Here is a 13421-nt window from a genome sequence, read left to right as displayed (position 1 = left end):
AAGGCTTTTGGCACTAATCAGGAGGATTACTTAAGTTACATCATGAACGGTATTGTGAAATGGAGCAATGCTGTGTCTGACGTACTGGAAGATGGAGAACTTTTGGTGCAACAGACCAAGAACAGTGAACGCACACCACTAGTAACTGTGCTTTTAGAAGGCAAGTCTTACACACAAACTTTACAGTGTTACATTTCCTATTTAGGGAGTAAAAAAACAAAATTTGTTCTCTCTCTTAAATTAAGCATAGAAAAGCTTGATTCAATTTAATGAATTGGTTTAGACGGCAAACCAGTTCAAAAAATGATTCACTGATTGAATCCTAGTTCAGATGCTGGTGTAGCATTTTTTTTAGCAATACACAATATTATTGTAAGATTTATTACAGTCATTTTATGAAATAAATGCAATTTAAATAATTCAATTCAAATATTTAATCAAGAATAATATCATATTTTTTTGTAATTCAAAACATTGTCTGCCTATCAGTCACTTTGCTTGTGAGTTTGCTGAAAACTGGTATGCTGAGATGTCTTTGGAGGGTTTTTTGGGAGGAAGTAGTATTTTTCTGATTAAAAAAAAATGTGATTTGCAATTAATTAATTAATTTATCTCACTTTTTTTTTAGCACCAGCTTCGCTGTGAATATATGCAGCGTTGCACAATTTAGCCACAAAATGTGTGATTTATATTTCAATATAATTATAAAAGTATAATTATTGAATTAAATCATTTATAAATCTTCTTATCATTTATGATTAAATAAAAAATAAAAGAAAGTAATACTATTGTAATAATGCTATTTCACTGTGAAATAAATAATGAATATTTAAGACAAATTATATAACTAGAACTGTAAAATAACAATTTTATTATTTCTGTCTTATTTTTTTAATTTTCATATGTTAAACGCTTCTTGTTACAAATCTGGTAAATGAGTGGCCCTCATTGTGTTCCTAAATGCGCGTTTTAAAGGACCATAACCCAGAATATATGCAGTTTGGAGCAATATTTACTGTGAACAAAGCTGCTCTGAGACACTGAAAACACTGGACCATGAGCTTAACATGTAAATGAACACAGTGCTGTACTTCACTCTGAAATGCTCTGTACATGTTTTTATTTGATTATATAACAGCATTTGAGATTTGATGAATCCACAAATACATATTGTGATTTCATTATTTTCTTTTTTTGGCAAATTGTTTAGACCTAAGAGAGGGTATAAGGATGGCATCTAAGAGCTAATAGCTAACTGTACAAAAGGATAGCTGACTATAAATTTATGAGTAACTTGTAGATCGTCAAGTTACAGTTGCGCACATACACTGCACACATGTACACACACACACTGAGGGAACAGCATTCTTCCCTGCTCTTGTGCTCTGGTTCATACAAGCAAACATGCACCATAATGCTGCAATCTGATATGACTGAGAGTGTGAATGCTCTCCGCTCCCTCAGGGCCTCCTCACAGTGGCAAGACCGCACTGGCGGCCAAGATCGCAGAGGACTCCCAGTTCCCCTTCATCAAGATCTGCTCTCCAGACAAAATGATTGGCTTTGCAGAGACCGCCAAATGTCAGGCCATCAAGAAGGTAGCAACCTCGTCGCTGTAGGTTAAGACATTATGATATCTGTGCGTGTTGAAAGCAGTTGTCATGAGGGATGTTACAGATGTGATATGTCAGCTGCTGGCCTTTAATAGTGGGCTTATGGTTTTCATCTCTTTAGATATTCGAGGATGCCTACAAGTCGCAACTGAGCTGTGTGCTGGTGGACGATATAGAAAGACTTTTGGGTGAGTATGTCAAAACGAGGACGATGCACTTCCTGTCAAATCTGATAATACTTTCAAAAACATCACTGTGCTCTTTATGTGTGCCCTTTTATTTATTATTTATATGGATGTAGAAGAGGTGTATGTACTCTTGTCTAGTTTTTGTTCTTGTTTTATTTGAAGTGATGGCAATATACAATGGAATGCTTGGTCTCATCTCTGATGTTTCTCCACTCCACAGATTTTGTTCCCATAGGGCCACGGTTCTCTAACCTGGTGTTGCAGGCTCTGCTGGTGTTATTGAAGAAACCACCTCCTCGGGTGAGAAAGTTGCACAATTACATCAGCTTGTAGTACTGCCATCCACAGACAGGGAGCAGCACCTCCTTTTCACTAGAAAACACCATCAGAAAAGAGTCACTCTAACGCCTATGGAGTTATTTTAGTCTGCTATTATTTTTTTATTATTATTATTTAGTATTTTAACCTTAATATTAGGGGTTTTTAAAACCTCTAACGCCAAGTATAATCCTAAATCAGTGGTTCTCAGACTGTAGTCTGTGAAGGATTCCTAGTGGTCCTAAATTAATACAATTATTGACAAAAGTTACCAACATCGAATGTTGATTTGGTAGTCAACTCATAAAATTCAGTTAACTCAATGGGCACATACAATTAATATGTGGTAAAATCTTTCTGTTTTCTCATTTTGCATATTATATGACAGTTATGTATTTGACTAAGCACTTTAGTAAATAAGCAGTAAACTCTTTGGCTAAAAGCAGCAGGATAGTTAATTTCTTATCAAATAACTACACAACAAAACAAAACAGCAGTCAAAAAATGATATTAATTTAATTAATATTAAATAAGCCAGTTTTTACATATCTATTGTTCAAACATTTAGGGTTAGTAATATAATATAAATCATCTATAAAAAGATGAAAAGTAATATATATATGTATATATATATATATATATATATATATACATATATATATATATATATACACTCATATATATATACATATATATACATACATATACACAGTTTCTCACAGAAGTGAGTACACCTCTCACATTTTTGTGAATATTTTATTATATCTTTTCATGTGACAACACTGAAGAAATGACACTTTGCTACAATGTAAAGTAGGGAGTGTACAAGTGAAAATGTCCAAATTGGGCCCAAAGTGTCAATATTTTGTGTGGCCACCATTATTTTCCAGCACTGCCTTAACCCTCTTGGGCATGGAGTTCACCAGAGCTTCACAGGTTGCCACTGGAGTCCTCTTCCACTCCTCCATGACGACATCACGGATCTGGTGGATGTTAGAGACCTTGCGCTCCTCCACCTTCCATTTGAGGATGCCCCACAGATGCTCAATAGGGTTTAGGCCTGGAGACATGCTTGGCAAGTCCATCACCTTTACCCTCAGCTTCTATAGCAAGTCAGTGATCATCTTGGAGGTGTGTTTGGGGTCGTTATCATGTTGGAATACTGCCCTGCGGCCCAGTCTCTGCTTCAGTATGTCACAGTACATGTTGGCATTCATGGTTCCCTCAATGAACTGTAGCTCCCCAGTGCCGGCAGCACTCATGTAGCCCCAGACCATAACACTCCCACCACCATGCTTGACTGTAGGCAAGACACACTTGTCTTTGTACTCCTCACCTGGTTGACCTACTCGCCACACACGCTTGACACTATCTGAACCAACTAAGTTTATCTTGGTCTCATCAGACCACAGGACATGGTTCCAGTAATACATGTCCTTGGTCTGCTTGTCTTCAGCAAACTGTTTATGGGCTTTCTTGTACATCATCTTTAGAAGAGGCTTCCTTCTGGGACGACAGCCATGTAGACCAATTTGATGCAGTGTGCGGCGTATGGTCTGAGCACTGACAGGCTGACCCCCCCACCCCTTCAATCTCTGCAGCAATGCTGGCAGCACTCATACGTCTATTTCCCAAACACAACCTCTGGATATGACGCTGAGCACATGCACTCAACTTCTTTGGTCAACCATGGCAAGACCTGTTCTGAGTGGAACCTGTCCTGTTAAACCGCTATATGGTCTTGGTCACCGTGCTGCAGCTCAGTTTCAGGGTCTTGGCAATCTTCTTATAGCCTACGCCATCTTTATGTAGAGCAACAATTATTTTTTTCAGATCCTCAGAGAGTTCTTTGCCACGAGGTGCCATGTTGAACTTCCAGTGACCAGTATGAGAGAGTGAGAGCGATAACACCAAATTTAACACACCTGCTCCCCATTCACACCTGAGACCTTGTAACACTAACAAGTCACATGACACTGGGTAGAGAAAATGGCTAATTGGGCCCAATTTGGACATTTTCACTTAGGGGTGTACTCACTTTTGTGGCCAGCGGTTTAGACATTAATGGCTGTGTGTGGAGTTATTTTGAGGGGACAGCAAATGTACACTGTTATACAACCTGTACACTCCCTACTTTACATTGTAGCAAAGTGTAATTTCTTCAGTGTTGTCACATGAAAAGATATAATAAAATATGTTGGACCGATATCCCCCACACCATTACACCACCACCACCAGCCTGACCCGTTGAGACAAGGCAGGATGGATCCATGCTTTCATGTTCTTTACGCCAAATTCTGACCCTACCATCTGAATGTTGCAGCAGAAATCGAGACTCATCAGACCAGGCAACGTTTTTCCAATCTTCTATTGTCCAATTTTGATGAGCCTGTGTGAATTGTAGCCTCCGTTTCCTGTTCTTAGCTGACAGGACCGGCACCCGGTGTGGTCTTCTGCTGCTGTAGCCCATCTGCTTCAGGGTTGGACGTGTTGTGCGTTCAGAGATGGTATTCTGCATGCCTTGGTTGTAACGAGTGGTTATTTGAGTTACTGTTGCCTTTCTATCATCTCTAACCTGCCTGCCCATTCTCTTCTGACCTCTGTCATCAACAAGGCATTTTCATCCACACAACTGCCGATCACTGGATATCTTCTCTTTTTCGGACCATTCTCTGTAAACCCTGGAGATGGTTGTGTGTGAAAATCCCAGTAGATCAGCAGTTTTTGAAATACTCAGACCAGCCCTTCTGGCACCAACAACCATTCCATGTTCAAAGTCACTTAAATCCCCATTCTGATGCTCAGATTGAACTTCAGCAAGTCGTCTTCACCACATGTAGACATGTAACCTGACGGTCGTGGGTTCGAGTCTCAGGTCCGGGAGGGATTGTAGGTGGGGGGAGTGAATAACCAACACTCTCTCCACCCTCAATACCACGACTGAGGTGAGACCCTTGAGCAAGGCACCAACTGCTCCCCGGGCGCCGCGGCATTGGCTGCCCACTGCTCCGGGTGTATGTTCACTACTGTGTGTTCACTTGGATGGGTTAAATGCAGAGCACAAATTCCGAGTATGGGTCACCATACTTGGCCACACACCACTTCCCTTTCCTTTCCCCTCGAGTTGCTGGAATTTGTGTTAGCAAACAACTGAACAGGTGTGCCTAATAAAGTGGCGTATATAAAGAGTATATATAATGAATGTTTTTTTGCAAAAACAGATAACTCAATTTTTTTATTTTTTAAAAAATCATGTTTTTTTTATTGTGTTAGTTAGCTGTATTTTTTTGTTATTTTTTTAACCTAATCAAAATAACCCGACTGCAGTTTGATTGAGATTAATTGAAATGCACAATGAAAAAACATGATTTTTGAAAATTGTTAAAAACGTTATGTTTTTGCAAATGAACTCTTCATATATTCTAATAAAGTAATATTTTTATTTACCAAGAAGACATTAAACTGATCAAGTGACATTGAAGACATTTTATAATGTTTTGATTCATCAGAGAATCCTGAAAAAAGGTATAATGGTTTCCACACAAATATGAAACCGCACAACCATTTTCAACTGTGATAATAATAAGAAATGATCCTTAAATCAGCATATTAGAATGATTTCTGAAGGATCATGTGACACTGAATACTGGCGTAATGATGCTGAAAAGTCTCATTTGAAAATATATTCAAATAGAAAACTGTTATTTTAACTTGTAATAATATTTAACGATGTTACTGTATTTACTGTGTTTTTTAAATGCAGCCTTGGTGAGCATGTTTCCTTCAAGTTGTGAGTCTGTGGTTACCCCAAATGTTTGAGAACCTTTGGTTAAACTTTGGTATGTAACTTGTACCACACATTTGTATTATGAACACAAAGGTTACCTCAAATTTTATTGAGAAAAATCATCCTGTCACTTTCCTAAGCAGTCACACATACAATTTAAACAATCTAGGGCTGCGAAACGATTAATAGTATGTAAACAAACTTTTATTTTGAATACGATTAATCGTTTTGCAGCCCTAGAACATTCTTTTGACTTTAACTACTAATCAAGAATCTTCATTGATATTTTGGCTGCATTTAAAAACTTTTTTTTTTTTGCTGCAGTAGTGTATAGTGTTTTTTTCATAGTGTACAGATCCCCCAACAAGCTACTGCTGTGTCTGCCTTCCTGGTGGCAGTGAGTGTGTATGTAGGCAGGAATAGGTGTTGTGCTGTGTTTGTAAGGTGTTTTGAATAGCTGAGGGTCTGTTCCTCCAGATCAGGACTGTATAGAGCAGCACTCAGCAGGGAGTCGGGTCTTGGGTGAGTTGATAGAAAGGGTTTGTGAGAGAGCTGAGATCTGGCAGGCCCGCTGCCTGTGTGGCACCTCATCTGCATGCACTAGCATATACTGGGCGCCACAGGGGGGCGACCCATAATCCCCTCTGCTCGCTGGAGCCTCTGGGAATGGCCCAACTCTTTACTTCACGTAGATATGCTCCATAGCATGGCTGTAGTAGCACATCTTGAAAGTTCTTCAATGAGAAATTTTGACCTTCAATGTTAAAAAGTTTTACCATAAATTGGAAAAAAAAATAATTTTACACATTTGGTTGTATTTACACTGCAGGGTCGTAAGTTGCTGATTCTTGGCACAACTAGCCGGAAGGATGTTCTGCAGGAGATGGGCATGTTGGACTCTTTCAGCACTTCAGTTCACATCCCTAACATCTCTAGAGGAGAACATCTCATGGAGGCCCTGGAGGTGAGGCTCTTAGAAACGCAAAGAGTTCAAGAGATAAAAGATGTGCAGTTGCCCCAAAAGGTTTTAGACACTTAACCTTATAAAGCCTAGTGTATCACATTTGATACATACATTTTTTAAGGCCTCTACATTATCAACATAATCAAAACTTTCTGAAAAACTTATTGTACATAATCATAACATGCCTTCTGTCATCTGAGTGCTAGTTAATATTAATTCAGCAAGTAAAAGGCCATTTAGTATAATTGTAAAAATGTTTACCTTTAGGTCATGGTACATGAGCCATTTGTTGTGGAATCTTTACAGATTTTTATAATTTTACAGATTTTTATACTGATTTTTATCACTATTATGTAAGTAAATATAAGGATAACTTTTTTTATTTTGGAATTAACATTTCAAGATGAACATTTGCTGAATGATGCAATTTAGGTTTACTGGATTATCCTTTCTTTTTTTTTTTTTTTGTACATCTGTCATCATTGTATTGTATTGCATGCATGATGCATTATATGTTCCGCCCATAAAATAAAAAATACAGAGCTTTGATCATAAAATTAAGCATTTAAATGGCTTATATTTTGCTTAGAGATGATATCAGGAGATGTAGAGTGACACCTATATTCATTTATATGTATATTATGATAGTAGTGTATACTTTTATAAAAATCGTATGATTTACAGTACAGGCTCAGAATTTCCTCTTACTTTTTGCCCATATAAATCTCAGCAATTTCCCCAAATTACATATTTTTACTTAGTTTGAGCCTCTGAAGAGAATTAGTTGAGGTGTTTTTTCCTCTTCAAGTTTAAGCTCCATATACTCACTATATTAATATATGGGCCATAAAATCCTAATTTATCAAATATGATGCAAAACATATTTCATATAAAGATTCTTTTTCATTCAAAATTCTTTTTCATGTAGAAATACATTTTTCTAAATGTTATTTTCAGGCTGTTATCACACTTTACAGAGTTAAACCACACTATAACAATCATGAAAAAATAACTTTGTTGCAGGTAACGGACATTAAATCTATAGCATTATCATATGAAACTAAGAAACATTGTAAAACGTTCATGCTTTTTAACATGTGACTTAGGTGTCTATATATGCTTTGGGGCGACTATAATAGGGTTGAAGGTCATAAAAACAAGGTTTTTCAAGAAAAAATGGAGCAATCTGTAGTTTTTGTTACATAGTTTTTGATTATTAGGTCACAACTGACTTTGTTTTCTTTTGTGTGGTTCAGCTTCTCGGGGGCTTCCAGGAAGAAGAGCGGGCAACTATTGCAAAACAGGTGAAAGGACAAACGGTGTGGCTCGGCATTAAGAAGCTGCAGATGCTCATTGAGATGTCACTGCAGGTGAGATGCTGAAAGACCTTTTCACCCTGCGGGTTGTCTAGACGACTCTCTGAGTCACAGCTTTTCCTGCGAAATCATCTGCGGTTTGAGTCCATGTCAAATTCAATTACTTTATGGCATCATAATGAAAACAAGCCCCTCCAGATGCGCCTTCGTGCTCGACACAAACAAATAAACAGAACTCCATATTCCTCATCTGCATGTAATTTGGTGTATATGGCCCGCTTCTGGAGTTGATTGAAGCCTTTCACTTTCCCAGCCAAAACAGACTGTTCTCAAATACCCATCAATAATGTTAGCTGCTTAATGCCTTAATGCTGTTAAAATTATATATTATTAAATATTAAAAATAGTGTTGTCAAATGATCAATCGTGATTAATCGCTTCCAAAATAAAAGTTTGTGTTTACATAGTGTGTGTGTGTATATTTATTATATATATATAAATACATACCCATGCATGTATTTAAGAAAAAGGTTACGTTTATATATTAAAAATATTTACTCATAAATTATATGAATATATACATTTTTCAAAATATATACTGGGTGTGTGTGAATTTATATATACATAATAAATATACACAGTACACAGATATATTATGTAAATAACTTTTATTTTGGATGCGATTAATGGTTTGACAGCACTAATGTTTTTATTAAAAAATCGAAAGCAAAAATGTTTCTATTTCAAATAATTACTGTTCTTTTGAACTTTTTATTCATTAAAAAATCTTGGAAAAAAAAAAAAAAGTCAGTTTTCGACATTGATAATGATAAGAAATGTTTCTTGAGCACCAAATCAGCATATTAGAATGATTTCTGAATGATCATGTGACACTGAAGACTGAAGAAATTGCTGCTGAAAATTCAGCTTGCCATCACAGGAATTACTTGGATTTTTAAATATATTAAAACAGAAAACAGCTTTATAATTTTAGTTTATATAAAAAATGTAATGATGTGATCCATCTCAGACAAGGTTGGTTAGAACCCTTTATTGAAGGCATTTTTGAAATCCCTGTGGAGAAAATAATAGGAAAAATACTTCTAGACCAAGGCCACTGAAAAACTGGCCTGTCACTGTTGTGCTTTATTAAGCCAATGGTGAGTCTTTTGAAAACCTGTATTTTAGAAAATATTCTTTTTTTTAAGCCATTATAGTTGTAGATTATTTCTGGTCTCATTTAATGAGATTTTTAGTCATGTTTGTTAGTGTTGTCTTGTTTTTGTGGCGGCGTAATTGAAGTTGCAGTGGTGTTTGTGCTGGATGCTGTGTAATTGGTGTGGTATGCAGTAATGTGGCAGCGCTGAGTGCTTCCCCTCAGAGAGGAATGAGACAGAGTCTGCCGAGACATGCTGCACACAGCCGCACTGCGTTTTCCTTCCATTCCCTCTGTTCTTTCAGTAATTTCCACTTCTCCAACAGCCCCAGGCAATTGAAAAGCTAAGTTATTGCATACATCTTCATTAATTTTCCTCCTTGGTGCCGTCTCCCTCCTCAGAGCTCTACTCTGTCCTTAAATCACATTCTAGTCTATAATGGAAAGTTAACAGCACAATTTAGTTCATGACCAGGATTAAACCTGTGCAGCTCCTTAATTAATCTTTCCTTAGACAATTCATTAAAGTATAAGGAATTGAATCGTACAATAAAAAATAATCTGGAAGGATTTATTTTTACATTTAATTAAACTTTTTATTTTACTCCATGTAAATTTCACTCAGAACATCACCAAATAACATTAGTATGCAAGGGGATCAGGACTGGGTTGTCTATCACTCTTCCTGTCTTGGGTGACACAGGTACGCCAGCCTGCTGGATTTATCACTAGTCTTGTCACTTCCCCTTCCCGACAGCCATTTACTGCCGCCCCTTCGCAACTCCTCACAGACAAACTCAGGGCCCCTCCAAACCCTTCAGGCTTTACATAGCTGACAAGGTTTTTGTCTTTTCAACATCTCAGAACTTTCCAGAAAAGGGGGCTTGCAAGGAATTTACAGCCGTGTAACTAACAAAGATTTTTTTTTTTTTTTTTTTCTGATTTCACTTTTATTCTACATTTTCACCTCTCCTGTGGGTATTTTTCTATTTTTCTTTTTTCAGATGCCTTTGGAATACAGAGTTAACAAGTTCTTGTCACTATTGAGAGAAGAAGGAGCGTAAGTCCATTTTTTGGTTGGCTTCAAATGGATTTGTCCTCTTTTATCATATTGATTGTTATCATTAATATGTTGTTTATATTGTTCTCCAGGTTTGGCTCTGAAAAATATATAGCCTTGGATGCAGAGGGGTAGCCTGACAAACCAAGGCCATTTTGGTAGGACTGACATGTAGTCACCAAGCTCCACTTTATACACATTTGACTGTTAATATTTCAATATTATAATGGACAGATTAGATATTATCAAATACTGATTTAAATACATTTTAAATTTAAAGACAACATCACAAACATCAATCGCTGCATTTAACTTAACACCTGTTTTTAACTGTAATATTACAAGAAAATATTCGGCATTCAGCTGAACTTTTGGATTTGATTGGTTTGTCAAAAAAATGTATGATTGAATTTCTCCTTTCTACACAAAATATTTCAGAGGTGGAGGGCATTTTTTTATTTTTAACTGCGATTTAAAAATTTGGGGTATCTTTTAAAAAAGAAATGAATAATTTTATTCTGCAAGGATGCATTAGATTTGATCAATAGTGACGGCAAAACATTTATAATGTTACAAAATTTGAACATTTCAAACAAATACTATTTTTATTTATCTTTCTATTAATCAGTGAATCCTGAAAAAAAAGAATTGCAATTATCGCAAAAAAAAAAAAAAAAAGTTTGCTTATAAAAAGACCTTCGTTCATCTTCGGAACACAAATGAAGATATTTTTGATGCATTCCGAGAGCTCTCTGACCCTCCCATTGACAGCAAGGGTCTTTACACGATCAAGGCTCGGAAACGTAGCAAGGAGATCGTTAAAATAACCCATGTGACATCAGTGGTTCAACTGTAATTTTATGAAGCTACGAGAATATTTTTTGTGCGCAAAAAAAAAAAAATAACGACTTTTTTCAACAATTTGTCTCCTCCGCATCACCCTACAGTGCCATTTTGGAGAGTATCACATACGTAAACAACGTATGCAGCATATGTACGCAGATACGTTGTTTATGTTCAGATCAAAGCATAAACAATGTAAACAACGTATTTGTGTACGGTGCTGCTGACACACAACAGCATACATTGTTCACGTATGTGATTCTCTCCAAAATGGCGCTAGGGTGATGTGGAGGAGACGAATTGTTGAATAAAGTTGTTATTTTTGTTTTCTTTGCACACAAAAAGTATTCTCGTAGCTATGTAAAATTATGGTTGAACCACTGATGTCACGGATTATTTTAACAATCTTCTTTCAACGTTTCTGAGCATTGATCATGTATGGATCCTTGCTGTCTATGAGAGGATCAGAGAGCTCTCGGAATGCATCAAAAATATCTTAATTTTTGTTTCGAAGATGAACAAAGGTCTTACGGGTTTGGAACAACATGAGGGTGAGTAATTTAATGACAGAATTCTCCTTTTTGGGTGAACTATACCTTTAAGAGACTTCTTTCAAATACCAGAGGCTCAAAAAATCTTACCAACCCCAAACTTCTGAATGATAATGCATGTTTTATTTATTTATTTGCTTTAAATAATGTACATTGTTAAATCATTCAAAATGGCACCAGGGATTTTTATTATGAAAATAAGATTTTTTATTAAACTTTGTTTTAGTTTTCATCCATTCACATTACATGTGCACTTTTTCATAAGGTTTCCTGTTTTTGTTTTCTGCTGTGTATTTCAGAAGCTGTTAAAGGAGTCAGGAAAACACTGAGTGCACTTGAGAGACTGAGAGAGAGAGAGAGCAGACGTACTTACAGCATATTTCTCTATCCCTCACTTTCCTTAAGTATAGTGTACAGCATGTCTCCATGGCAAATGCAGACACGCTAGCTACTTGATTCCTCACTACAAGTGCACAGGGTGTTTTTTTATAGTCTAATGGGTAACATAGTGGCCTTAAGCATTGTGTACAAGATGGAAACCTGCGACCTACCTCCCCTCTGCCAAAGTGCCAGGATAGTTCACATTGGCCTTGAATTCTCCTTTTCTTACTCTTTGTTATGTTTCTTACATGCATACTTTCTCTCTCAATACATTATGACCCCTTTATGACTTTTACTGTTGAACTGTGAAAGTCATAGTGATTGAACCACATTTAAATATAGAATTTGAGGTTTGTATACATTTTGTATCTTTGCATCTTGGACTGCATGTCACACACTAGTACTTGTAGTAGCTGCCTTTATTGTCAAACATTTGGACTATAAATTATATTTTCATGGCATGACCCGTAAAGGAATTAATTACTGCAATCATTTTTCCTATTAAATATAATGTCTTCAATGATTTCCTGATTAAAATGTGGTTTTAAGATGGCAATGAATGACTGCTGTTATTGTTGATTTGTAAGAATTTGCTTTTTTTTTCATTTGAGACTAAGGTTGTGTTCATAATTAGCAGTTCTGGTTTAAAATGAACTGTCTACTCTGGTGCAGTTGCTCTGTTAGTGCGTTTTATTTGATTAAGTGTGAGCTTTGGCATCTGAACATTGGTGTGCACACAAAAGCGGCTCAAGAACCCATGAAAAGGTGGATCTTGGTCCACTCTCAAACAAACTCTGGTTCGGTTTGACTGATATATAAACCCGGTATGGACCAAAGACAGAATGCTCAAAAAAGACAGAATGCTCAAGCATACTTGCTAGTTCTTCTTGTCATAAGAGCTGTGTTGTCCATTACCACAACTTAAATAAATGCATGGTTACAATTTAAAAATGTTTTTTATTGATTTAATTAAACCTTTTAAGTTGCAACTTTTTTGTTCAGTTCACCTGACATAATGATGTTCATTACATTCACTAAATATTGTGTGTAATTTAAGCTCAAATTTCTGTGTTAATTGAATTTCTCAAAAAAAAAATCTTAAATTTTTCTTGTTAACTGTCGGAATTCGGTAGTAGATTTCTCGTTCCCAGCATGCTTTGCATAGGATTGGATAAGGAGAGTAAATGTTGAAATTAAGTAATAATATAATAATTACTATAATATTAATTGATTTCAGAGCTACA

The 13421-nt window shown here is 36.3% G+C and overlaps 1 protein-coding gene across 2 annotated transcripts in view; it reads left to right on the top strand.

Moving 5' to 3' along the window:
* The window catches only part of LOC306857510 (vesicle-fusing ATPase-like), a 33303-nt gene extending 20568 nt beyond the window's left edge, over positions 1 to 12735 (top strand). For both annotated transcript variants that reach the window (XM_079397487.1, XM_079397486.1), the window contains exons 14-22: positions 4 to 160; positions 1465 to 1598; positions 1735 to 1801; positions 2022 to 2101; positions 6736 to 6870; positions 8127 to 8240; positions 10347 to 10402; positions 10495 to 10560; positions 12096 to 12735. In XM_079397487.1, coding sequence (XP_079253613.1) covers positions 4 to 160; positions 1465 to 1598; positions 1735 to 1801; positions 2022 to 2101; positions 6736 to 6870; positions 8127 to 8240; positions 10347 to 10402; positions 10495 to 10537 — 786 coding nt within the window. In that variant the 3' untranslated portion in view covers positions 10538 to 10560; positions 12096 to 12735. The remainder of the gene's footprint in view (positions 1 to 3; positions 161 to 1464; positions 1599 to 1734; positions 1802 to 2021; positions 2102 to 6735; positions 6871 to 8126; positions 8241 to 10346; positions 10403 to 10494; positions 10561 to 12095) is intronic.
* Positions 12736 to 13421: the final 686 nt, after the last annotated feature.

The sequence above is a fragment of the Barbus barbus genome (assembly GCF_936440315.1).
Source record: "Barbus barbus genome assembly, chromosome: 38".
Lineage (NCBI taxonomy): Eukaryota > Metazoa > Chordata > Actinopteri > Cypriniformes > Cyprinidae > Barbus > Barbus barbus.
The sequence above is the reverse complement of the archived record's forward strand: the minus strand, read 5'-3'. Positions and strand labels throughout refer to the sequence as shown.